Here is a 27,939-nt window from a genome sequence, read left to right as displayed (position 1 = left end):
TGTTCCCTCTTGTTTGACACCCATACAGTCCTTTCAGATCAGCAAGGTTGAAGTGATTAGATGATAGGAAAAGAGACTTCCAGAAAGTATTGAGGTGCACCATGGCCGTCATATGAATAGGGGTCAGGCTTCGGCCTCTTAGTGGAAGCTTCCTCTTCCCCTCCTTCCCCCTTCTAGCAGATGCATTACTTAGTCCCTATGTGTTGCTAGCCAAATCACCCAGAAACACTACAACATCCTCCTCTTTCAGAGTGGGACCGCACAACCGTCAAGTATCAACAGCCTAGTGCCGAATGAGAACCTTTTTTACATTAAATCTTTACAGAGGAAACCCTGGTCATGTATTATGGAGCGCTCTCGTTCAAATATGTCAAACCCGTTAATGGCTTCTCTACGTGACGAACCACTTGTTATGGGATGGTGGCCATGTTTTATATAGCCTGGGCTGCTCGGCTTCCGCCCTCACTTGGCAGAGTCGAGATGTGTTTTGGCTCTGGCACCGGAGGCTTACAGGAGAAGGACTCTGGGTTCTGGGAGATGGCGTTCTGGTTTTCTATGGACATGCTCTAGAAGGCTTTGGGTGAAGGCTCTTACTAACAAGCACAGTATGCCAACAAACAAAGAGTCAAAACTCATCAAGAAACTGCTGACTCCCAAAGTAGGGTTAATTACTTACAACCTGTGGCTGAGAGAGCTAATGGTGTCTAATCGGCGTTGCCGTTTGCAGCCTCCGATGCGAAGTCTCTTAGATAGCTTATGTTGTGATCCTCCTGCGTGCTTGAAAGATAGGAAGCAGACTTCCTACTAAGGGGCTGCAGACTTGATAAAGACCTCTGCTGGTCTACTCTAATGGCGTCAGAAAGAGCTATCGGGCAGAGTTAAGGGCAGCTATCTCAGGAAGTGGCCACACCCTACGACCTCTGAGGAAGCCCGTGCACGTTGCACACAGTATCAAACGGGTATGCATACACACAAACCCATTAACTCTTTGCAAAAATGCACACTAGCGTGCACAAAGGAATTGTCTTGTGTGTTCTCTGTGTAGTGCCTTGAAGTGATGAAGTCACTTTGTACAGTTTAGTACACATAAGAGTCGACCTCCAGGCTTGCAACCATCGAGATTATCTTTTTGCCTGATGTTCTGCTATCATTTATAGAGGGAGGAATTGTTGCTCTTACTCAGACTTTGAATGATTGATTCAGATGCGCACCGGTCAATATGTCATCTGAGAAGCCTAGTTCGAGGGTTTGAGAGCCAAGATTTTCATCATAAAATGTGGTCTTTGGAGGCTATTGCACACGTATCTCCCATAGACTGAGTGTTGGCTAGAACTAGCGTCCAAAAGGTTGAAGCTTTTGAAGGATGAGCTTGTCTGGAAAGTTTCTTATTAAGCTAGGAGTACTTGGTGTGATTCCTGTTGCCCTCTGCTATGTGAGGGAATAGATTATGGTAGATCTGTAGATAAGCCACGCTTAAGCAAAATGAACTCCAATGCAGAACCTAGAACATCAACAATACAAGACAGTTTTCAAGCCAAATGTATTCTTTATTAGTCTGTTTCTGTACAAAAAAGCACTGGATCACAGAAAAAAAACATGCATCTATTTACAGCATGGTCAAAGACAGAAAAGGAAAAGCGGGGGGGATACCCCCCTTTTGTATTTTAGAGACATTAATTAAACATTGTGCTTTGATAGAGTATACTTTGATGGTACATTTCATATTTGACAAAGATGCAGTACCTCTCCCCTTTTCATATTGAATAAAACATTGAGAAAGTACACTTTGCAATTGAAAAAAACCTCTGCAGAAAACCAGGGCAGCAAAAAGCAAGCTTTCTACAACTATAACAAACAAACAAAAAATATTTTGCAAGCTATTTGAAAACTCAGTATAGGGATGGAATGGACACATGGGGGTGAGGGGGAGGATTGTGAGAAGTCAGCCAAGATTTAACTCGAAGAGAAAACGTGTGTTTTCATTGAAAATGGGTTTAGAAGTCCATAATATTGAATTCAGATGACATTCTATGAGCTGGCCTTGACTCGCGTAATTGAAAAATGGCTCTCTCAAAGTGGTGCAACAGATTTTCCCTTCACTTTTTTTCTTTTCTTCACAAGCCCACACTACATGTTGATGCCACCCGATGATAGCCGATTTATGTCAATCACTGCACAGAATTAGCATAAAATCAAAGGTTTAATCAGACGCATCATTGATTTTTGTGACCTATTGTCCCACTATCATTATGTGACACGGGCTATGTGGAAATTTGGAGGATGTATCGTTCAACATATCCTAGTTTAAACTACATCCACTGCAGCTCAAATGATCATTCAAAACCATCAAATGAAGGACAACTGTAACTAATTCTTAGACATCTATTTATTTCTGCTATGTTTTGTAACTTTCCCCCAGGGCGTTGCTGTAAATGAGAACGTATTCTCAGTCAACTCACCTGGTAAAAATAAGGAATAAATAAATCTGCAACAGCATAACTCTATTTAAAAAAAAAAAAAAGTTGTATTCTAAGACCACACTTCAATTAAGAGTATCAAAATAATGAAAATGCATTGTATTGGAGCGTGTTCTATTGTAAGGCATCAATTATGTCTTGTGTTCTTTTACGTTTCAAAACCATTTCCACTGAAATGTGGAGCGATAGCTTGCTTTACAGGAAATACACATTGCATAAGTACATGATACAGATTGTGTGCAACGACAATAACACCACCGACAACACTGACATCAATGGAAGGTTCCTTGAGATCGGTGAACCCTACACTTGAGTGGTCCCTCCACAGCAGTTATTGGAGGGTGTACTTGAGTTTCAACCTCGCTGCTGATTCAGGCATGTGTATTACATTCATTATCACCAAAACACAAGGAATAGGCTTGGGTCCGTAGTTAAGATGGGAAAGGAGTTGAATTGTAACCAATGAACGAAAAAAAATGGATACGCCTAAAATTTGAAGTAAGGAGTATGGAGGATTAGGATGGAAGTGTTTTTGAAAAAGAGAAATTCACATGAAAACAACCTTGCCATTTTAGCCACACTGACAAAAATGTGAATCGAAGAATGGCTACAACAAAAAAAATCATCTTGGTGCATATTTGTACTAGCCTTTGTCTTTTGTATTTTTTTTTATCTCCATTTTCTGTAATTGTTTTCCTTTTTTCTATTTTTTTCTTGCTTGCTAAGATGCATTGCTCTTGTAAGTGCCCCAACTAAAATAGTGCATTAAGAAATAACCATGATAATACACATTTCACAATAATACACAAAAGACAAGGAGAACTGGCGAAAACACAAATGCTGTATACAAAAAAAAAGTTAAATATAGTATCGGAAAACCATTTTTATACAAAAGTGGTGGGGCGTATATCCTGCTTTAAAAGACAGGGTGACCATGTCATGTTTGACTTTTTTCGTTTTTACAAAAGGGTTGTTCCTCTCCTTTTTCAATCTTTTTACAATATCTAAAAGGTATTAAGACATCAAATGTGTTTACATATATATTTAAGACTATCATTCAGGCCTAAATCACAAAAGGAATCCCAAAACATACTTTATAAATACATACAAAATAAGCACAATCAGAAGAATAACAAGAAATCTGGTACCTAAATGTGATTAAAACTGCTGCAAGCATTTCTGGTTAAAATCTACCAATCAACACACCCGGAAATATATCTATTGTACTATGTTTTAAAAATGGTAGACATCTAAAACCCTTTAACCTCAAAACCTCGGGCGGTTTAGTACAACATTTGCTATTTGCTCCTAGCCAGAATGTTTGCCAACCCTTTCGTTAGATTAGAAAATTACTGCATTTTCCTTCAGATATGATAAACGCACATTATTAAAAGCTATGGTACACAAATTAAAATGCTAAAAGACTACGACATTAGATATCAGTTGTCTTTTTGAAGCCGATTTTTTTATAGACATTGTGGGGAATTCTCATTGAAACTCCCGCCGATTTTGAGTCGGACAATTGACAGAGTGTTGGATATTCATGGCTTCTGCACTTTTTCCATAGTTGACCGTTTTGAACTGTAGGCCTTTAGACTCTACCTGCTCACAGTGGTTATATGACTGACAACGAACTAGGTTCATTAGAAGATCCAGTCAAAATAGTTGTCCCGACATGCAAATGAACCTTGTAGGACGCCGGACAATGCTTACACGACAAGGAGTAACTACCTGCCTTTCAAAACCACAGTTTGTTATTCACATTGCTATATTTTCAGATTAGTTAACCCTTCATACATATCTATGTGGAAATGCTACCTGTTGGGCAAGGAATGGCTTACAAGTCCCAAAATGCAAAACACAGAAAGTGACGATGAAGTCAACTACTGAACCAACACAAAGATAATCTAGCGTCATTTTAGGGGTTTTCTGGTTACTTGGATTTTCTTTGTTGTTCTGTTCCCAGGAGTGAAGAGGCTTGATGGTCCTGTTTTGGAGGTTGATGAGATTTAAGCTGATGCTGTAGAGATTCTGTGAGCTAGTGGAGATGTGGTCAATCTGGCAGTGGGCCCTCTTCACATAGGTGGGACTATTAGACCTGCCATGGCTGAAAGACAGACACGCTGGTTACCTAATAAAGTGGGGAGACGTTTTGTATCCATAACACATTTTGCATCGATAAAACGGTAATTATAATGTTGTAAGGATATCCCATAGAAAATCATTACACACCCTCTTAAATGAAAAGCCGTGTGTTGAGGTAATTATGATATGCATATGGATTTGCTGCAAAACCTAAGAATGACAAAATTATATTTTTCAAATATAATAACTTTTCCAGTCATGTTACATTGACTTATAATCAGTCACTCTATGTCAACAAAGATTCTCAGCCAAATTATTTGATTGTGATGAATGTTTTGAAAAGTCTCAGTCCAAAATCTACTTTACCAAGAGCCAGAAGTTATGGATCAACTTTGACCTTCAATCCACTACTACCTCAGGCCACATCATTACGTCATGTGAATTCTAGCATTACAGGGTCTCCATGACAACGCCCTTTCTAACAATAACCCAGGCAGAAGTGGGCGGGACTGAGAGGCAGGAGAGGGGTGGGATGCTCACCCTGGAGGCTGCTGCCATTGGTGGTGGTGCAGGTGGGGGGGCGGGGAGGTCTGTGGCCGCACGACAGGGGCGAAGGCGCTCTTCTGTTTGACTGCAGAGATCATATGGACAGGAGAGAATGAATAAGGGCCTATGGGTCCACCGGAGAACAGAGGGATGGAGGAAGAGGAGGAGGAGTAGGAGGAGGAGGGGGAGGTGGTAGATCCTAACGGAGAAGACAGACAGACAGACAGAGGTTGGTGAGTGAGTGGACTGAGATGAACTGTAACAGTGAGGGCATGCATGGGGGCTGAGGAATGGATGCCTGTCTGAAGAAGGGTCAAGGTCTGGAGTGACAAGCCCGGAGTAAAAGGTGCACAATATTTGCAAAGTTGATCCATAACTTGAAGAGGCCCATTTTAGACTTGACACGACAATACCTTGTTCTTGAGGGTAGCAGCAACCTCCATCCATGTTCACAACAAAAAAATAATTGTGTGTCTGTGTGTACAGTATGTGTAGAATGTTCATGTATGAAATGCTGACTGTGATAATAAAGCAATTAGATTATAATCACAGTGTATTTGATACCCCATTCTACCCAATAATGGCTCGGTTAGTCTCTGTAGTTATTGCACATTTTACCACAAGAAATATGATTCCAGTAAGGTATGAATCCCTGAAGCAGCTTATAGTCCCATATCTCACAAATTCGAAATGGGACTCTAAAATGGATGGCAAAATGCAAACTATGTGCATCCCTACATGTGAATAGTTATTTTGTTTCGTCTTCCTTGAACTATTGACTTATACTTGCTCTGTAACATCACAGTGGAGATTTTTTTTGTTACTTAATCCAACTTAATGGGTTTGACCCCAAGCATGAATGATACTATGAGGGTGTTAGAATGTTAGTAGCGGTAAGTAATGAAGGAGATGGAACAAGGTATAGGCAAAGCAGATGAAGACTTTTACAATGCATGGTACAGACAGACAAACCCAACCTTTCTCTTCAGTAGACAACACATAACCCTCCGCATCGAAATGCCAGAACAAAACCGACTTTCAGTTTCGTATCCAGAATCGACAACCACTGAGACGCTGGCATTGTTTTGTCTGCCATGCTCTACACACGCCTCTGGGAGACTTTGATCTGTGATGCTGTAGCCTAAACAATAAGCAACTCAAAAAGTCCCCGTGGGTGACCGAGTTCTAAAACACCTGTGACCTCCGAGTGGAATCGTGACTCTGAGCATGTTAATTAGAAGGAAGGATCAGGGACAGAGACACAGAAGGGTTCTAGCACTGAGGGAGAGAGGAGGAATCCCTGTGATGTCATCTACGCCATGTTGTGTGTGTGAGGAATTCCAAGGCAGGCGTCCTCAACACCAGTCCTCCAGAATGGCAGTAGACGCAGGTATGTTCTGTTTCTGTGCCTCCACTGAATTGATCAATACTAAATTGGTGCGAGTCCACACACATTCTGCCCCAGGTCTAAGCCAATCACTGTGCAAACAGGAAGTAGGAAGACTGAATCAGAGTATTACTGTCGTAATGAAACCGCGTGTTGCTATCCCACCACATATATAACTACCCAAATGACCCCCCCCCCCCCCCCCCCCCCCCCCCCCCCCCCCCCCCCCCCCCACACACACACACACACACACGGAATGTTGAGACGTGACGCATTGAGATGCAATCAGATATATTAATGATCATTGGGACCAAATAAGGCTGTACTTACTTGCGTAGGGGGAGTTGGCAGCGGAGCCGTTGAGGAAGCTGGGTGAGCCTGGCACCCCGAGGTTGGTCATGCCCGCTCCGTAGCCGTTCATGGTGGACGTGATGGTGTTATAGTTGGACTGCTGGGGCGTGGAGCTGGGGACGTAGCCACGGGGCGATACGCTGTTGGAGTTACGGGAGTAACCTGGACGAAAGGAGGAAATGCTATAGTTAATCCAATGGCATCAGCACAGTGCAGTTTGAACAACATCACATTTGTATTCCATTGACTAACTCCCAAAGCATGGACCTGATTTTTACTATTCTAATATTGAGTATTCCAATTTGCATTGCTCACCTCCAGAACTAAAACCACCCGAGGCAGTATTTTCCCTCTCCCTTACCTGTTTGAGCACAATTCCCTTTACACTTCAAATCAGAACAAGGGTTAATAAATATGATGTCAAAAGTGATCATTCAATTTGGTAAGAGTAGAGCCTTTCAAAATGGAACCATAGTGTGAAGTTTCCATGTTTCCCCAATGAATTGAAGAGTTGAATCGGACACAGTGTGGCTTTTGAAAGAGATTGTCCCTGCTGCCCCTCCCTCCACTGTTGTTCCTGACATGTGTTTCCCATTGCCTGCACTCTTCCTGATCCCAGGGTAGCTCTCCATCAATTGCTCTCCTGCTGGGAATTGCGTTGGCTCAAACCAGGAAGTGGGAAGAGAGAATGAGAGAAAAGAGAAGAAGAGTGAGGGAGAGAAAGGGGAGGGAAAGGGAGAGAGAGAGAGAGAGAGAGAGGGGGGGGGGGAGTAGTATGGAGAGGAAGTGAGAGCACAACTGTGCCTTTCTCCCTTGTCTCTAAGCCCCCAGATGGGTAGGAGCCCTAGTGCCTTGTGAAGGCAAGAGGGCTATAACGAAGGGAGAACGGGTATTCAATACATCCTAGATGAGGGCCAATCAACTAAGGGCTGGGGGTGGTAGAGGGGGGAGAGAGTTAAGGCATCTCCACTCCACTATTGGGGGGAGAGATGAAGGACAGGCCTAGCCTAGGGGGAGCAGTCAGTAACCCTATCCAGCTATCGCGGACAGCCTCTGGAGGTCAACGAGACCGAGACGCGCCACAAGGGCCGGGTAGTACCCCTACTCGCTCCAGAGGAAACTGTCAACTTGAAGTAAAACAACTGGAGTGGATGCAAGTTTGAAGACAAATGCCAGAGGAGGAATGATATAATCCATTTTTTGCACACAACGTGATGTAAAGCAGATCCATAACGCTCGTCTGGAATTGTTTCAGTAAATTGCATTGCTCAGTCCTTTCATAAAGCTTGGCGTCTGAGCCGCCCTCTATATTAATGCTTTATCTTGGCCAGGTCGCAGTTGTAAATGAGAACTTGTTCTCAACTAGCCTACCTGGTTAAATAAAGGTGAAATAAAAAATACAAAATCAAATTAATATTTGAGTCATAGTACATCCTTTCTAGGAGCTCAAAGAGGAGTTACAGTAGATGGGAAAAAGTCTGATTCTGGGTTGCAATGTTCCAATGATTATGGACATAGACTATGACTTTCTGTATTTTCACGATGGCTGCAGTCCTGTTCCCATGACTTCATAGATTACTGTAGGTGTTCACTCGGTGGTTGATGTGAAAAGCAGACAAGGGGAGGGCAGGAGGAAGGGAGGAACTATGCTGAGGTGTCAGGGGAGAGAAAACATCTCAAGATATCTCTCGCATTTCCTCTTTCTGCCTGTATCCTCAGGTCCGACGTGAGCCAATCTGTTCCTCACACGTTCAGACCTATTTCCTGTGCATCAGTCACAGAGCTGCTTTGTCAAAGGAAACAGCCCTCTCTAGGATAGGGGTGCGTGTGTGTGTGTTTGTGTGTGTGCGTGAATGCATACATGCCTGCGTGTGTGGAGGGCTTTGCATTATAATATATGCATAATAACATGCTTCCGCATTTTTGGAATTGTATAAATAGTGAATTCATACTTGCAACAATGGTGTCAAGCATGCACTGAAAAAAGAGACACACACTCACACTCTGCTCCCTGAAATCTTGACCGAGCTGCTGTCTTCAGTGTCTAAACTCTGGTTGCTTTATTCATGCCACCTCGTCTGCATTTTTTAACTCATTAGCACCTCCCCTTCTCATACACCCCTTCTCTACCCCATACTCACACACACACACACGCGCATGCACGCACGCACGCACACACACCCTTTCTCTACCGCACACACACACAGTGTTGTATAACTATCCTTGTGGGGACACACAATTCAGTCCCATTCAGAATCCTATTTTCACTCTCCCCTAAACCTAAACCTAAACCTAAACCTAATTCTAAACCTAACATTCATTCAAACCCTTACCCTAAACCCCCTAGAAATAGCATTTGACCTTGTGGGGACTAACAAGTATAGTTAAACACGTCCACGCTCACACACGCACAGAGGGATACATACAAAAACAAACACACAGAGGGATACATACAAAAACAAACACACAGAGGGATACATACAAAAACACACACAGAGGGATACATACAAAAAACACACACAGAGGGATACATACAAAAAACACACACAGAGGGATACATACAAAAAAAACACACAGAGGGATACATACAAAAAACACACACAGAGGGATACATACAAAAAAAACACACAGAGGGATACATACAAAACAAACACACAGAGGGATACATACAAAACAAACACACAGAGGGATACATACAAAACAACACACAGAGGGATACATACAAAACAAACACACAGAGGGATACATACAAAACAAACACACAGAGGGATACATACAAAACAACACACAGAGGGATACATACAAAAAAACACACAGAGGGATACATACAAAAAACACACAGAGGGATACATTAAAAAAAAACACACAGAGGGATACATACAAAAAAAACACACAGAGGGATACATACAAAAACAAACACACAGAGGGATACATACAAAACAAACACACAGAGGGATACATACAAAACAAACACACAGAGGGATACATACAAAACAACACACAGAGGGATACATACAAAACAAACACACAGAGGGATACATACAAAACAAACACACAGAGGGATACATACAAAACAACACACAGAGGGATACATACAAAAAAACACACAGAGGGATATATACAAAAAACACACAGAGGGATACATACAAAAAAAACACACAGAGGGATACATACAAAAAAAACACACAGAGGGATACATACAAAAAACACACACAGAGGGATACATTCAAAAAAAACACACAGAGGGATACATACAAAAAAAACACACAGAGGGATACATACAAAGGCATACACACATTTCACTGAGCGTATATACGCACAAATGGCCACGCCTGACGTATATGGCTGCTAAAAGCAGCTAAAGTACTGCTAAAGGATAGCCATGAAGCTTATATTAAAGAGAAACATAGGACGAGCATATCTACAGGGGACACCAATACACAGAGAAGGTGTGAGAAGATCAGAGGGTGAAGGGTGAGGGTCGTGTAGTGAGGGGTCATAGTGGGGGGGTTGTGACACTCACCCTGGTCCCCCTGCGAGGCCTCGGAGATGTTGACGGCCAGCTGGCTGCTGAAGGAGTTGACTCCCATCATGCCGGAGTGAGCGGCCGAGCCGCTAAGCGAAGGCAGCTGGTTGTGGCTGCGGGGGACACTGTACAGGGCCTCGGTCAGGTCAGCTGCCCGCTTCAGAATGATCTCCTGATGGGAAGGAGGGACAGGGAGAGGGGGAAGGTGGAGAGAATTGTGAGTTTAGAGATTTGATGTGTAGTGTTGAGTATTTCTTTGACCAGAAATGAACCTGATCATATATTTTATTTGGGCCACGTAACCCTTTATTTCCTCTCAGTCAGTACATTTATTCTACTTCTGCCATCTAGACACTACATAGGTAGTTATCCTGGCCTCCCAGGTCCTTGTGACCTGGCTGTTCTTGAAATATGAAATGGGATGTTCATTTAATCTGTATTTAATCAAAGAAAATAAAAACGCTTAACGTGTTTTTTTAGAGTCGCGAAAAAGGAAAAACTTCAATAAGTGCCCAGGGGAATGTTTAAAAGGATGAGAGCCAATACAAATCGATATGATTACATACCTGGTTATTGTGGGGCATTCCGTACAGGGCTTCTACTAAGTCTGCTGATCGCTTTAACAGCACTTCCTGAAATGACATCACATGTTACTGAATACTACAGTTCATTTGAATAAAAACACAGTATGATACCAAGTTACATGAAAGACTCCACACTCATTACAATTTCAGAATCCTGGAACTTGTTGATGGTTGACAGTAAAAATGGGAATATTTTTTTTTTACTGCTCGTATAAACCGAGAACACTAAAACCTAAAACATGTCAGCGGTAAAACAATCTGGGATGTTTTGGTTTTGTGAGTGTAAATCATTCCATTGCACTGTAACTCTGTTTGAAAGTTATAAATAGGTTGCTGTAAGAGTCGGACCTGGATGTTGGGGAGTTGGGGTCATAAAATGGGGAAAGCATTCAAATGTAATCATTGTTTTACAGAGCACAAGTCAGAGATTAGCTTTAATGGCAAGGCCTATGTGTGATAAACAACCCAGAGAAAGCAGCTGTCTGCATCTCATTTCCCCTCTCCCATTCTCTCACACACCCACACTCACACTATACTCTCTCCCAGTCAGCACTTAGACATCTCAAGTATTAGGCCCAACCACTCCCTTCCCAACCTCTCATGTCTCTGCTTGCAGGGGGTTTACGTTTTTGTTAGACCACACATTTTGTCACGGCACCACATAGTAACAATTTGTCATGGTCGGAGGGCATCGTTACCAGGCCTCTAATCAAAATGGCTGCCGATGCACCCTGGAGGGAGTGAGGGAAGGGGGAAGGAAGAAGCCTGAGGTGGTGGGAACCCATTAACACTTTCAGACTGCCTTCAGTGCTTCCGATCCGCCACTTCAGACCCCAGCTTATTAGAGCCACATTGCATCTGTTTATTGAATGCTTAATTCACCCCTCCCTCCTGCTCTCGCTCTCTCCCACCATCATCCCTCCATCCCCACCTCCTCCATTGCCCCCGGGCTGTTTTCCCACCACCCAGAGGAGGAAGTGTCCAATCTCTCCCCGGCAGCCCAGTGGGTCGCCGTGGCGATGGCTCTTAATAACAATAACAGGCCTGATAGATAGATAAATAGGGTCTGCCGGAGGAGGCGTCGCTGACAATCGCCGGGGCTAAATTGGGGGACAAACACTCACACATTCACACAAGGTCCTGTGCCTTTTCACTTGAGGAATGAGAGAGGAGAGGAGAGGAGAGGAGAGGAGAGGAGAGGAGAGGAGAGGAGAGGAGAGGAGAGGAGAGGAGAGGAGAGGAGAGGAGAGGAGAGGAGGATGGGACGTCACCACATGAGAGTGGAAAAGAGATGCGAAGTGAAGAGGACAGAGAAGAGGAGTGAGTGAGGTCGAGAGGGCTGGGTTGGTTGTTGTTTCCAGGGCTCTGTGGATGAGAGCTGGTGTTGTGGGAGCCTCTGCTGGAGGTCTCTGGGGTATTACAACGAGGAGGGGCCTCTGTCTGTTTTTCTGGAGCGTGATTGGTTCCTACAACACATCGAGACTTTTCCTTGTGTTGTAAAAAAATTAAATAATAATTGAACTTGACCGAAACGCTGTCAAAGGAAATGTGCAGTGCTGTGGTGAACATGTATCCGGGAATAACTGTTTTCCTTATCGTTTAATCATTTAACTATTCCCTCACTGTTGGCCCTGTGTTCAGTGTTTGACAGGGAAAGAGTGAACGAGGACGCTCTTTCTTTTCTGTCCCCCATTTCCCACGACAAAATATGACCTCAGGAAAAATGATTCAGTCGAATCAGCCCGAGGAAAAACCATCTGCCCAGATGGGCAAGCATACTGACTTGAGTTACAGTGAGGAAGGGGTGTGTGCGTTTTTCTTAACTTCATGTATTCTCTCCTGAATATATGCTTGAAAGGAAATTAGATTCCCTTGTTTTATTAACATATTGGTTTCGTTTTTTTTACCTTGTGCACATTTTGTTTTAGAAAGAGTATGTGTGAACGTATGCGTGTGTTTGTGTTTGTGTGTTTGTGTGTGTATGGGTGTGTGTATATGTCTGTGCGTCCGTGCGTGTGTACAAATGTAGGATCTTAATTTGAGCCAGCTTGTTACAGCACAAAAATAATCCTGCAGCAACAGGAAAGGTACATCATTTTGTGGATTATAAATAACGGACATTTTTTGTAGGGCTTGATACATTTTTCGAAAGGGAAAAAAATGCCAATTACAAACTTTAGAAGCCTTTTTAAACCTCAAATAAACAAAAGTTTGCATTTCAGGGAAAACTCTCTGGAACAAAAAGTGATCCAATTATGTTTCACATCTATCTGAGATCCACTGTGCCAGTGTGCCCTTCCTCTGTGCCTCTCCTTAGTGGGCATGCCGACCCACCTGCCTACCCCCACACTCCTACTGACCCCGCAGCTATCCTGCAGGCACAAAGTCACACAGACACACATACACCGCTACCCCCACTGCAACCAAGCAATATAGCTCCTGTCACTCTCTATCCCACCCCTCGTCCCTACGCCCAAACCCCTATCCACTGAGAGAGGGCACAATCTGTCACACCCTGGCACTGCCAACATATCCACCCCTGTGAGGAGTGTCTCAGACCCCTCCTCTCCTCCTCTCCTCTCATCCTATCCCCTCTCATCCTCTCTCCTCCCCTCTGGCATGCGCTCGCTTCATTAATCTCCATTATAAAACAGAAGTTAGTTAATGTCTCTGAGGCTTGGCGGCTGCAACACCCTGCCTGCCATAGGGAACTTTGGCAACCCCTTCCCGCCCTGCCGCCTCAAACGCACAGACACACACACACACACACACACATACGCAAACACTTACACACGCAGCAATATACAAGCACATGCACTCATAAACATTCGCACGCACACATTCCTGCCTCTACACACTGGTGTGTGTGTGTGTCTGTGTGTTTGCCTCTGCCGGTCTCTCTTCTTGTATTTTCATTAGGCAACGACAAACACAACAGCCTTTCTTGAGTTAATGACGCCTCCGAGGCCTTACTGCTCGCTGGTGCCACTCTGTGTTTGGGTGTTCAATTGTTTGAAGTGCGTGGCCATTTTCTGATCATAACAACTGCCCTAACTAACCAGAATCTCTCGAACAAATGCAAAAGGAAGTACTCTTTGGAGTACACCCAACCCCCCAGCACTACCCAGCTGATTTTGCCCTAGCACTACACAGCTGATTCAAATAAACAGCTCATCATCAAGCTGTAATTATTAGAGTCAGCTGTGTAGTGATAGAAAGTTTGGGAGTATTATAGTAGAATAAGTAATGCTGCTCTAAACAATCACAACCATTCGATAACCAACTAAGAACTGTTCTGAGAACCTCATTACATTTCATGTTACTTGACTTGGACCATTGGAAATACATCACAGCACTTTGCGACATAACAGCAGGGGTTATCTATGCCTGGGCCTTGTGGTACTGTAGATGTTGGGGTGGGGGTGTGAGGCATGTGTATGTGTGGAGGTGAGATATGGACGTTGCACTGCCTTGCCGTGAACCATACCACACATACACACATATCCATATACACACACACACACACACACACACGCGCACACACACTCCTCCTTTTAGCGGCGCGGAGAGACAGCGCCATTGGATTCCTGTCAGCCCAAGTGCCGGCAATCAGAGCGCGGGTGTTTTAACACAATCAATACGGTAATGCACTATCTCCCAGTTATCATCATAATCTCTTATCACTGGCCCACACCTCTAGGGAGGAGGGGGGGGGGGGGGGTCAGGCTGCTCTGCTCTTCCTCTCAGAGATAGACGGAGGGAAAGAGGGATGGAGGGTTAGAAGCAGCATGTCGGCTCATTCAATAATCACCTCGGCCAATGAACAGAGAGAGATTCCATAGTGTGTTAAATGCTGGTTTAGTGCTCGTATAAAGTGAGTGTCACTTGAATTAAATATAAAGGTAATATCTTGATTTTTGGAATGACCCATTTGCAATATGAATAAACATAAAACATGGAATGTGCAAGGGTTGAAAGATTCACTGAATACTCTGGGATAAGTATAAGAATAAAACAGTAACATGTTGTACACTGAATTCTAACCATGGAGGAGTAATGTACAGTCTGTGATGTTATACTCTCAGCATCCAGAAAACACACTCTCACATGCATGCAAGCACTTTGCACAGACAGAGAGACAGAGAGACAGACAGAGAAAGAGAGACAGAGACAGAGACAGAGACAGAGACAGAGACAGAGAGACAGAGACAGAGACAGAGACAGAGACAGAGACAGAGACAGAGACAGAGACAGAGACAGAGAGACAGACAGACAGACAGACAGACAGACAGACAGACAGACAGACAGACAGACAGACAGACAAAGAGACAGAGAGACAGAGAGACAGAAAGACAGGGGAGGGCAGGAGGGAGGGAAAGGAGTGTTCTCTCCTTCATCCTCAGTGGGGCTACTGCCAGTGAGGGATAAGAAGTTGGCCCAACAAGAGACTCCCTCCCTCTGTGAGAGTAGGACGGGTCTGTTCCCAGCCTCTATCCTGGAAACCTCTACCCTGATGACTTAGACTTGGGGAAAAACAGGTTTTAGCTAGTATATGTCTCTTTTACGACCTCAGACAGAGGGGGAAACCATTTCATCCACCATGCTCTCTTTTCGTCTGTCTCAGGGCCAAGAGGGAAAGGCACATCCAGCGTTCTGGAGCGACAGACCACACATCTAGAGAGTGGATGTCTCTTTAGGGTACTTCAGAGCTCCAGGTGGAATAACTCACAAGGAGAACGATATGAAAGAGCAGGAATGATAGAATCCCTCTGTCCTGAACTGGCTGGCGTCATCTTCAAGTCAGGTCGATTGAGGAAATGAATTCCGATTTGATTCATGAGTTGAAAAAATGCAGATCATTTTATATGAGGATTGTTTCCTCTCCAGTTGATTTGTGGAATTTGAGAAAATGGATAAGTTAAATTACAATGAATTACCTATGGCCTGGAAACCCAGTCTAATTGACTTCTCCTCGACTGTACGCGTTGTAATGGTGAGGTATTTCTTAGTGACACAGTACTTCTCTCGAGGAATTGAATGTCTTTACTACTACAGATATACGGTACTTTGATGAGTGCTATTTCCATGTGGAAACGTTATGGAATGCACCTTGATCATACGTCATATAGTTGAACAGCATCTCTCTTTTACCCACCTCACCTAACCCAACCCTCTTGAGCCCCGCCCCTGCAACCAGCGCCTGTCCCCCAACGCCCCCAGTCCTCCTTGCGTCTGTCTCCAGACATATTCCACTTTCTTTTTTTTCTTCCATTGCTTTCCAGGGGCTCAATTATGGGAGGTTGGCTCCCTGGATCCAGAGGTGCCCGGAGAGAAGAGATCAGCTGACCCTGGAGAAGAAGTCATCCGACAGGTCCCTTAACAATGATAAATCCCCCCTAGCCTGGCTCTGCATACCACCTAGATACAACACACAGGAGACGCTATGGCTAGCTACCGCTACCGCTACCGCTACCGCTACCGCTTCCACACCACACCATACCACCAAACTGATCTCTTCAAGTACACAGTCTAGATCAGGGGTGTGCGCACACACAGCTCAGGTGCTGAAAAGCTACAGTGTGTGCAGGCTTTTATTCCATCCTCGCACTAACAATTGCATTCAAATACAATTGTCCCCTAACCCTGGCAGTTAATTCCAATGTCATGGCCAAACAGGTGGAAAACACATATTCTCCTTGAACATATGAAACCTCACATGAGCCAATTTTTTGCTGTTGCCGTTAACACATTTTGGCCGATATGACGGCAAACTCTTCACCTCGGTTTGCTTTTAAGCTCTGTCTCCATTTGTTTGTCTACTCTGTATCAAAACAGGCTTCCCGTGTGGCCGTATCTTAGGAAAATAGGCCCTCCACATGTAAGGAATGCATCACCATCCAGGTGTCTATTTAAGAGGATTCATAGGCCGTTAAACTTGCCGTGACCTGGGAATGGGTCTGGGTCTTCTACCGCAAAGGTCCTGGAACGGAGTGCCTCCCATGCTGAGCAATGAGGGGAGGCTAGAGCTTGAACTCGTTTCACATATCCTCCATAGATCTGGACAGGGAAGTGTCCGCTTGCAGCCAAGGCAGACTGGAAATGAAATTAGAGGCGAACCTGATCCAGCCCCAGCCTCCGAGGTCATCAGTGACCAGTTGGCCATGCTTTAGCCCCGGGCTGGTCTGTCTGTCCATCACTGGAGCTAGGGTCCCACCGCTGACACCGGCTCGTTGGAGAAGTGTGGTTGCCAACCTCCTAATGAAATCACTCAACAGGGGTTTCTCGGCGACAAAGAAAAACGCCAAAACCAAAGGAGCCCAGAGGAACGATGGCCAGTGTTTTCCTATCGTAGTTTTTCCCCCTATCATTATTTACATGGAATACCTCTTATTCCCACCATTCTAGACATGCTCTGTTTCTTCCTGTAAAAAAAAAAATAATTACATTTGACTTTAATTGGTTCCAATAGCAGGGTTTGGTGTCTATAGCCTCTGGATGTAGCTTAGGGGAGCTCTGCTCCCTGCCTAAGAGACAAACATTCTACTATCGCTCCTGGCCAACCTTTCTGTCCTACAGGAAAAGGAAAGGAGAGAGGACAACAAAGGGATGAAATGTCAACCTATCTGTTCCCGAGTGATATTGTGAGTCTATCCTGACAAGTCACATTGGGTGAGAGCAATGAGGTACTTCACGAATGGCAAGCTTTAAGGTGTTACTCTTGTTGCCATTTCATTCTGTCTAAAATGTTCGGGAAAGCTCACAGCTGGATGGAAGACGGAGGAAAATCTATTTGCATATTGAGTTTTCTTTTGAATAAATAAATATATAACGGCTGATGGGGACATTCTCCCTCCGCCACAAATCAGGGCATCAAAGGGGCCAGACAATATATGCTCACTATTAGTATCAATTTACAAATAAACTACTTTTTTGGTGACTGGATCTCAGACGTCAGATTTTGATAAATGGTTTCAATTTGGCAGCTGCTTTAGACTGTCAGGCCCCATCTGATCATATCCCCCTTTACAGCAGTTCTCTGCCCAAAACAATCTCACTCATTTAGTGGAGCACCTTTTAGGGGGAAAATAATCTTTTCATACTAACCAGGCGGCAAACCGCCCAGGGCCCCTGACGGCTGCCCTACCTGAGTCTGTGCCTAAGTGTGTGTGTCGTTGTGTGTACGCAAGTATTTATCAAGTGTGTCTGAAAGGCAGCGTTGAGCCGTGCATACACTCATGTCTATGTATAAGTGACTGTTGCTACCTCAAACCTAAAAAACAACCAGACCAGGAACACTGTCTCAAACACCAAATACGACATCCCATAACCACCTGTTTCCAATTGTACGAGATATCAGAACAATGTGCCCCTTGGCATCAGAGCCTGTTCATAGGGCAGAGGGTTCATAATCCAAATCAAACTAATCGGGTTTATAATCGGGTTTATAAACTCAACTTTATAAACTCAAATATTTGGCGGTCAGAAGTCTGGGTGGTCTTTGGAGTAACAACAGGGGATGATGTACTCCTTGGTGTCCTATGAGGCACGCCACTGACCTTAGGTAACCTCTCGGGATCCCCTGGGTGTCTGGGGATGACCTTCTGTAGCCTCTGGAAGCCGTAGTCGATGGTGGGCTCATTCAAGGCTGGAAAGAGAGAGAATTATCAAGGTTGGAACATTGCTGAGTGAAGCAGCTCAAACATGCATTGATCTTCTTAAGCTTCCAATGTCACATGTGCATTGTTTTTTAAATTCCACGCCTGTATGCCTATGTAGGCCTTATGAAGGTGTTATGTCACATTCTAGAGGAATATCTCCCCTGACTAGCTGTCCTGCCTTGATACATGTGCTCTACAATGGCCTTGAGTGTCAGCCCGGCGTCAGGCGATCTCTTCCTCTCTCTTTCGTCTATTCTATTTATTAAGCTTGAGACCTTCCACTCAACCTGTCCCAGTTGCTATCCATTTCACAGGGCATTCCTAACTAATTCAATTGCACTTCCCTCACTCTAAGCCTCTCAGGTACCCCCCTTTTTATTTCACCCCCCCCACACACACACACACACATTTGCAAACAACGCAATCTCCATTCCTCTCCATTTCGAGACGAAGGAGAAAAAGAGAAACAGCCGGAAATGAGTTAGAGAGATATTTCTCCATAATCAAGCCCATTAATCATAAAAGGCTGTCAAATTTGACTTTGGGGACAATTTGTCAGCCTTCTTGCCCTCTCCGCTTTTGTCACCGGTGCCTCTTGTATTCCGTAAGGATGATTGACACACCAAATGCCGGTGAGTAGAATAGCTAGTTTGCGCTAATATGCATAACCGGCGCTTTCATGAATAAGAATAAGGTGGTGGCGGCAGCGCGGGGTCTTTTCAAAGGCCCGCTGTCGTTTGTCGCGAGCGGCAAATAGATGTTATTACCATTATAACAATATTTGTTTTCTTTCCCCGGGAACGGGCACCCGCGAGCTGCTAAATCAAATTTGTCTGAGGCTCGTTTCACACCAAGGGAAGGAGAAAAGGGCTTTCAGGCTGCGGCTGGGTCAGGATGTTATCTGAAGGGTGACGGAGCCTAGACGTGCCCTCTCCACACGGGCTGCCATTTTGAATATCTGCCCCTGTCCCCTGAGAGGGACCTAGAGAGGAACGTTAGCAAGGCCCAAACAGATTACACTCTCATGGACAATTTCTCCCTTGCCGGGATGAAGAGGATAGTCTACTTTGAAACCAAACACGTCTTTGGGATAATGAGGTATTCCTTAGGCCTTGTCAGAGAGCTAGGGCTGAGCATTGTAAAAGGGAATTTCAACACAATCAGGGAAAATTTGAAAAACAGCCAATATACCAAGAGAGAACCAGTGGAAGAGAGACAGAGAAATAGAAAAGGGAATGAGCAGCACAGACAGAGAGAGAGACAGAGAGACAGAGCAATAGAAAAGGGAATGAGCAGCACAGACAGAGAGACAGAGACAGAGAGACAGAGAGACAGAGAGACAGAGAGAGAGAGAGACAGAGAGAGACAGACAGACAGACAGACAGACAGACAGACAGACAGACAGACAGACAGACAGACAGACAGACAGACAGACAGACAGACAGACAGACAGACAGACAGACAGACTGACAGACAGACTGACAGACAGACTGACAGACAGACACACCAGACACACCAGACAGAGAGCAAAAAAAAGAAAGAAAGAAAGAAAGAGGGAGAGAGCGAGAGAGAGAGAATGTAATCTCATAAAGCTTGCCTCCTAATGAACTTCTCGACTGGGAGACAAGAGGGTAGTGAAGCAGACATCTCTTCCTCTACTGCCAGGCCCCTCAGAAATTAAGTCCATTACTTCCCCTTATTAAAATCCCCCTGCACTTTGACCCCAGCACCCCATTGGCTACCTGCAGGCCCCTGTTCTCGCGGCCAATCGATAAGGCAGCCTCCTTCGCAAAGAGCCCGAGTAATTGGAGAGCGCCGGCGCACTGCGCGAACCCTGACCCCCTACGTATTACACACCCCATATGAAGATAGATTGCCTGATTTAGTGTAAACATATGCTGCAATTCCAGCCATCAGTGCCACTTTCTCCATCGTAATTTGTATAGATTTTTTCTTCGGGGGCCCAGTCGTCTTTGTGGTGTCTGACGTTTGGACTTTTTCAAAGGGGAAAGATAATGCAGTTCGCTGGGAAGAGGAGGCGGGAGTAGGAGTGCGGGAGTAGGAGTGAGAGAGAGAGAGACAGGGAGGGAGAAAGACTTTTATTTATTTATTTAATCATCCATTTATTGCTCTCTATTTCTCGCTCTATGAAAGTGATCAAACGGTCGACTGGGGTCTCACTAAACAGAGCGTTGTTATTAGGTGACCACTCGACTGGGACAAAGGGGAGGGAGAGGGTGAGTGGGATTTCCACTAACACACTCAACCAAGCCTGAGAGGAGCTCTAGTGAAATATGATCCCAAAACACAGAACTGTATTAGATAGGGAAACATGGTGCTGGTGACAGCAGGACACAACACAAGCAGGACAGACATTTTCGGGTTCAGGAAAACAATGAGCTCCAAATTTTAGGCACTTAAAGTCAGATAGACCATGTAGTATTAATTGGTATTACAGATGATAATGTTAATTTAATCAACGTCTTAAGTGTCATGTCTTCTACCTTAATACTCTGATATCATTCTGACTTCATCAAATGCAAAACTCTTCCTCTTCTGTAGGTTGAGAGTATTGTTACAAGTAGCAAAGTCTTTATTTTGTGAACAAAAATGGCTCATTTGATCGTACATGTGTAACATTTCACCTTTCAACCCGTGTGAAAAACCTCCACGTGTCGAGCCAGATGTCCTCACCTATTTCTAGAGGTTTAGGAGGAGGCTACCTAAAGCTCCCTCAAAATCAATTCCCATGCTGCTCTCTGTCTTATTTCAAACAGCGCTGCCTTCCAAATGACCCAAACGACTGCAGTTAGCAGGAGCAAGAGGTTAAGTCAGGGTTAGAACAGTGTACCTCTACAAGGTCAACGTGATCAGAGGGAAGCTTACTTACACCCCTGAACCGGACAAATATAGGAAACATGATAAAGTTAAGGTGGGCTACGCACCAATATTCTTATATAGCTTCCTTTCCTTTGTTGCTACTGAGGGATTGGATAGGTGTTCCAACTACAGCATTTAAACAAATCAAGTCCTTTCAGATTGGTGGTCCAGAATGGGAGAGAGGGAAAAGGAAGCCAGTTAATATTATTAGAACGTAGCAAGTCTTTTTTACAATCAGTCTCACGGGGTGTAGAGACTAAGGCTCCAAAGCTTTATTGGGTTTGCATGCTTCAAGTGGTGCCTTGGCAAAATATGTATCCATTTACTCAGCACATGTTTACATCCTCATACTCCAACGTGTTTACATCTATTTATGTTGAGCTATTTTCTATTTACTTTCCCTCACCGCCGCTGTCCTTACAACCGCTTAGGTGGCTCCTGCTTTTCTACTTGGCTGCTAGCTGATTCTGTACACATTTACCAGATATAGCTGATGGATGGAATATGCACTTTAGGGAATCTTTTTTTTTCGGCGCCTTGACGCCTTTCACTCCAGTGATATCCTTGTTGAAGGCGCAGTCATGTCCCCGATGAGGATCATCCTCAAACCCATAAATCTCCACTCTCCTGCTCCACCACTCAACACATAGGCTCTCCGTGGCTTTCCCTATATTGCACGTATCATTTCAAATGGAGTCCATATTTCATATGAGATACACCATCAAGGCCCCAGCCCATCCCCACCGCCCGGCTGACAGAACAGGGGATTTGAAGCGGCTTGAGCAACATGGGCTCCAATTTTCCATTCCTATCATCTCTATTCATGTTATGATTGATGCAGGTCATCGCTGCGTTTGCCCCCGTCGCCTACAGATGTGTGTATCAGATCATTTCCTCCCTCTCTTCTGAGGGAAGAAATTGTCGGACGCAACAACAGTGTGAGCCTGATCTGAGTCGGTCAAGTGCGGCTGTGTGTCGTCGGCTGGGGGTTGTGGAGCACCGACCGGGCGACCAGCATCTAAAGCCGCCCTGTTACTGTTACACACGTGCACTATGCTATTGATTTACTCCTTTCACCCCCCCCCCCTCTCTCTCTCGCTCTTTCATTTGTCCCTCATTCAGAGTAAGATGACATAGCAACACACTGGGACACGTACAGACGTGCGATGCAAAACCAAACTCTGGCCTGGACTGCAGTCCGCTGTTGTCTGTGTAAAAACAGTTGCTTTCCCCAAACGTGACTCCATCAGCATTATATTCTGCACTGTATATATAACACACTGTACAAACTCAATACATAGACCTACGGGTAACCATACACACATCACCCCCCCCCCCCCCCCCCCCCCCCCCGCCCACACACACACAACACACACACCCCATCACAGTGAGAGCATAGAGAAGAGAAATTCAAAGCAAGAGGCTTGATCAATCATCCGGGCCCCCTTGCGATCGATGCTCATAGAAATTTCATGAACTTTAAACTGTGATTGACAGACAGACAGACAGACTGGCCCCAGACAGACATGGCCTCTTTAAAGTGGAGAGCCACCAGGGAAGATGAAAGGGCTTCTTCCCTCACCAAACACACACTTCTAATTAAGACTAAAACACTTTGGCGATATGGTAACAATTAGCCTGACTGATGTAGTCTATATGACTCCTATGACCTCCAGTGACCCCTGTCTGACACCACACTAGACCACATAGCTTTGAAGAGAGAGAAAAACGATAGACCACACCTGACCTTCAGTGGAAAGAGGGAATCTTTTAATGGGTACAGTACATTCGGAACCCCTTGACTTTTTCCACATTTTGTGGATTAAATTGTTTTTTCTTATCAATCTATTCACAATATCCCATAACGACAAAGCATAAACCGTTTTTTAGAAATGTTTTCTAATTTATTACAAATAAAAAATTTAAATTTACATAACTATTTAGACCCTTTACTCAGTATTTTGTTGAAGCATCTTTGGTTTCATCAGACCAGAGAATCTTGTTTCTCATGGTCTGAGAGTCCTTTAGGTGCCTTTCGGCAAACTCCAAGCGGGCTGTCATGTGCCTTTTACTTAGGAGTGGCTTCCGTCTGGCCACTCTACCATAAAGGCCTGATTGGTGGAGTGCGGCAGAGATGGTTGTCCTTCTGGAAGGTTCCCCCATCTCCACAGAGGTACTCTGGAGCTCTGTCAGAGTGACCATCGGGTTCTTGGTCACCTCCCTGACCAAGGCCCTTCTCCCACTATTGCTCAGTTTGACAGCCAGCTCTAGGAAGAATGTTGGTGGTTCCAAACTTCTCCCATTTAAGAATGATGGAGGCCACTGTGGTTCTGGGGACCTTCAATGCTGCAGAAGTTTTTTGGTACCCTTCCCCAGACCTGTTCCTTGACACAATCCTGTCTCGCAGGTCTACAGACACTTCTTGGCATGATCATGGCTTGTTTTTTGCTCAAACATGCACTGTCAATTGTGGGACCTTATATCTGCACCTGGATGCGCCTGCACCTCAATTTCGAGTCTCATAGCAAAGGGTCTGAATACTTATGTATATAAGGTATTTAATAAATGTGAAAACATTTCTAAAAACCTGTTTTTGCTATGTCATTATGGGGTAGTGTGTGTAGATTGATGAGGAAAATTATTTTTTAATCAATTTAAGAATAAAACAAAATGTCGAAAAAGGGAAGGGTTCTAAATACTGAACTGTATTTTCAATGAAGGAGGCCTATCAGTTTACCGCATTTTGTCTCCGTATGTCTCTGTAAATCCTACACGGATGTCAATGGGACATAACTCACGTCTGGATTCAGCCCCAAGTCAATGAGTACTTATCACATCCATGTAATGCTACACGTGATGAAACTACACTTACTCTAGATTCCCCGAAGTTACCGGTCGAAGATTCCTCTTTTATTAGACAGAACAGTGTTCTCCACTGAGGGAATTCCCCTCTCTTCCACAGAGACATGCCACATTTCATATATCAAAGACAGAGATCTACTCGTCTTCAAGGAGGGGGACTAGCAGAACTAATGTCAGATAATAAGCGTTTCTGTGGGGGCATTGTAGGCTGTGACTCAAAAAGAATAACTTCTCAGGTGTGTGTGAGGGGGTATTTCTTTGAGGCACACACTTTCCCAGCCTTGTCACTCCGGTCTAATCAAGGCACCAAGGAGGTAATTATTCACTAGCTGATTAACATATCTCGCCACTGAAGCGGATGCACACTCTAATCACAGGGGTTGCGTCATTCTCAGATCTCACAGGAGACGAAAGAGGCAACAGAAGGGAGTGGTTGTGTTGCTGTCACCTCCACTTCTCTCCATGCTCTAGAGGACAACCATCGATGTGATGTTCTTCTGTGTCTACGTGAAGAAACTAAATGTTTGATCCAACAGTGGTTCAGTGCAATACTGTAGGTACAGGGTGGGGTGGGGGGTGGGGGGTATGTATGCTCAATCATGGGGAAATCTACTGTGTAACAAATATGGAAATATGGAAAACAATTAACACGTGATTGTGTAAAAGTGTTCATTTTTCTTCCTATACTGCACGCAAGTTGATACCACGCATACTTGCGCATAATTACCTCCATGTGTTACAGTGAGAGTATTTAAACAATAAAAGTGCAGTAGTCAATTAGTCAGCGTACAGTGCTACAGAAAGAGATCGCCGACAGGGCTGGGAAGGACCAACACACCACGTCGAGTAAGTCTAATATTTTACAGAGGCCCAAATTCGACACTACGGGGAAGCCGAGGTATAACTCTCACTCCTTTGTTACATGTTCACAAGACCTTCAGCATACCGTATGGAACATTTCGCTAATATGTTCCATGTGGCCAGCCCCTGTGTGTGTGTGTGTGTGTGTGTGTGAGAGCGAGAGAGCGAGAGCAGTAAGGTACAGTACAGAGTGGACCATTGTTTTTCTCCTCGCTGTGATAGGAACACTGGCCCTGCCCAACTCCAAGGCATTATGCCCTGAGAGAAAACAGCGACTGCCCATGCTGAAAACCTCTTAAGGGTTTAGCCTGGGAGGTAGTGGCCGCCAGGGTGCCAGGCCTCCTTTCACGCCACACAACAACCAGGTCCCAACAGCAGCTCCTGCTAGCCGTCTCTGCCATTGGCTAAATTCTTCTTTCTGAATGACCTCATCCGAACCAGCACTGGATTGCCACACGTCAGATGAACCCAAATAAAAGGCCATGTAGCTTGGACTGGCTTCTCACACCCCTTCACTCTAACACCCAACCTCTGGGTCACACGTCCTCTCCCTCTAGACAGATGTGTTTTGTTGTTTGGGGGGGATTTGGACAAGATGAGGCTTGCCACGAGAACCCCCTGAGGCTGCTGCCCCCCCCCCCCCCCCCCCCCCCAGGCTAGTGAAATAGTAGTCACAGACTCAAACCATGCATCACTCCATGAAATGGATCCGGCACAGCGCGTGTGTTGTACACTACACTGCCATCCATGAAGGACGGCATTCACTTCCTATGAATATTATCATCCGTGATGGCAGAGGAATTAGTAACAACACTATTAAAAATAGTACAATTTCCACGAGTAGTGGTAGTAGTACTAGATATTAGTAGTAGTACTAGAAAGTAGTAGTAGTAGTAGTAGTAGTAATGGTAGTGGTAGTAGTGTTAGAAGCAGTAATGGTGGTCTAGTAACAGCAGTGGTAGTAATAGTAGCAGTATCATCATTCCAGTATTTAGTGGGGTGGTGTTAAGGCAGGGTGGTGGTGGATCCATGCTGCCAGCCTCAGTGCTTGTAATGCATAGATCAATGTGGCCTATGGGGAAGGGGAATCGATGGGTGCTGAGTTATTGCAGTACTTGGCCACTGATTTTTAGAGAGCTGTGTTTTCCCAGGAAAGTCAATACCTCCAGGCTCCCCTCATTAATTTCACCCTCCCCTCCTCGAGCCGCACCTGGGGATATACAACCCCTGAGAGAGTCTGGAAGTCCGGGGCAGGGAGGGCGGGGAGAAGAGAGGGGGCAGAGAGCGAGAGGGAGGCTAGGGAAAGAAAGGGTAAAGGAGGGGAGATGGAGAGAGAGGGGGAAGATGGAGATGTGCAGTTGGCAATAAGAGGAAGCTGCATGAATAAAAAGGAGAGAGAGAAGTGTGTGGGAGAGAAACCATCACATTTCTATTTGGATATCATGTGTGTGAGATATGGATTTCAAGTACTGCACAAGAGAAGGCTCAAATGAATGATTCTGACTGGAGGGCAAACAATCCAAGAAGCCACTGGTCTGTATGTCTGTTTGGTTATAGGAGAAACCAGCACCTATAATATCTGTCTAGACACTAGACCCAACTCTTTAGTTCCAATATCAAGGAGACCAATCTCTCACTGTCTCATAAGTCAATGTGGACCCAGACATATTAAGGCAGTGACAGAGTCAACATAGTCCTGCATGTCTCTGTACGGTAGATAAGCTGCAGTCACATAGAAAGTGTCAGGTAACAGTGGAGTGCCCCGAGGAGCGCAATTCGCACAGGTTCATTGTATTGCCATTCTAGCCCATGGCAACAGTTGTAATGCCTGGGATCAAAGCCCGGAGACACCGTTCTCTGCTACAGAGGGAAGACAGAGAAAGAGGGGAACTTATCTAGGTCTCTTTTTTCTCCCTCGGCTGAGTTTAAAGGAATAAAACATTTAGACCCGTGTGTACCTCTGTCATAACACAACGTGTGGATCGCTCCCTCTTTCTTTGGCATGATATCAAACAAAATAATGTGTTACATTAGTTCAAACTTTTGGTGTGTCATCTCTACAACTCAGCTGATTTGCTACGCTATTCAACCGCTGTTTGATAGGAGAGGGCTATGTTTTTGTGGAGGGGACGCACTGAAAGACGAGCTCACTTGGGCATCTGGAAGTTCCCCAGAGGAAATGACATCATTGAGCCTGGATGCATTCTCTTTCCTGTTCAATTATACACAAGCTTGCCGATTTAGTATTTAAAAGCTTGCCTCATTTTGCATTCATGAAGAAGACACTCCTGGCACAATAAACACGCTCCAGAAATGCACGCAGACAATCTTGAAATATGTATGTGTAAATCAGATTAAATGTTGATGTGTGCACAATATGGGTCTCAATCTGGAGAGAAGAATTAGAGACTAATGAGCCTTTTTTTTTTTTTTTTTTTTTACAATATTATGGTGCAGGCACCTGTCTGTGTTAGGAATGGAGTCACCAGCGAAATACAGCATTGTTTATTCGCTATCGATCAAGTCAAATAGTTTTGGTTTTATCATTTTTATCGACTTCAAATCATAAAATGCTCACCACATTTGAGTACTTCGGTGAGCACATAAAGTATTATAACTCCTTCCAGGGATCCACAACACGGGTTCTCGACAGAACCCGTCCCACGGCCTAATAGACGTACAGGACGAGGTAACAGGAGGTCTCGATTCACCACACACCCGT

At 44.6% G+C, this 27,939-nt stretch overlaps 1 protein-coding gene across 1 annotated transcript in view; it reads right to left on the bottom strand.

Annotated features, from left to right (window-relative positions):
• Nucleotides 1–1,526: 1,526 nt before the first annotated feature.
• Nucleotides 1,527–27,939, bottom strand: part of LOC110505056 (transcription factor COE1) — a 93,701-nt gene continuing 67,288 nt past the window's right edge. Inside the window, 7 exon segments of the mRNA XM_036969766.1 lie at nucleotides 1,527–4,584; nucleotides 5,103–5,142; nucleotides 5,144–5,307; nucleotides 6,826–7,008; nucleotides 10,370–10,544; nucleotides 10,939–11,004; nucleotides 18,513–18,601. Coding sequence (XP_036825661.1) covers nucleotides 4,553–4,584; nucleotides 5,103–5,142; nucleotides 5,144–5,307; nucleotides 6,826–7,008; nucleotides 10,370–10,544; nucleotides 10,939–11,004; nucleotides 18,513–18,601 — 749 coding nt within the window. The 3' untranslated portion in view covers nucleotides 1,527–4,552.

Source organism: Oncorhynchus mykiss, chromosome 31 (genome assembly GCF_013265735.2).
Source record: "Oncorhynchus mykiss isolate Arlee chromosome 31, USDA_OmykA_1.1, whole genome shotgun sequence".
NCBI classification, from domain to species: Eukaryota; Metazoa; Chordata; class Actinopteri; order Salmoniformes; family Salmonidae; genus Oncorhynchus; species Oncorhynchus mykiss.
This window is presented reverse-complemented; position numbering and strand designations above follow the sequence as displayed.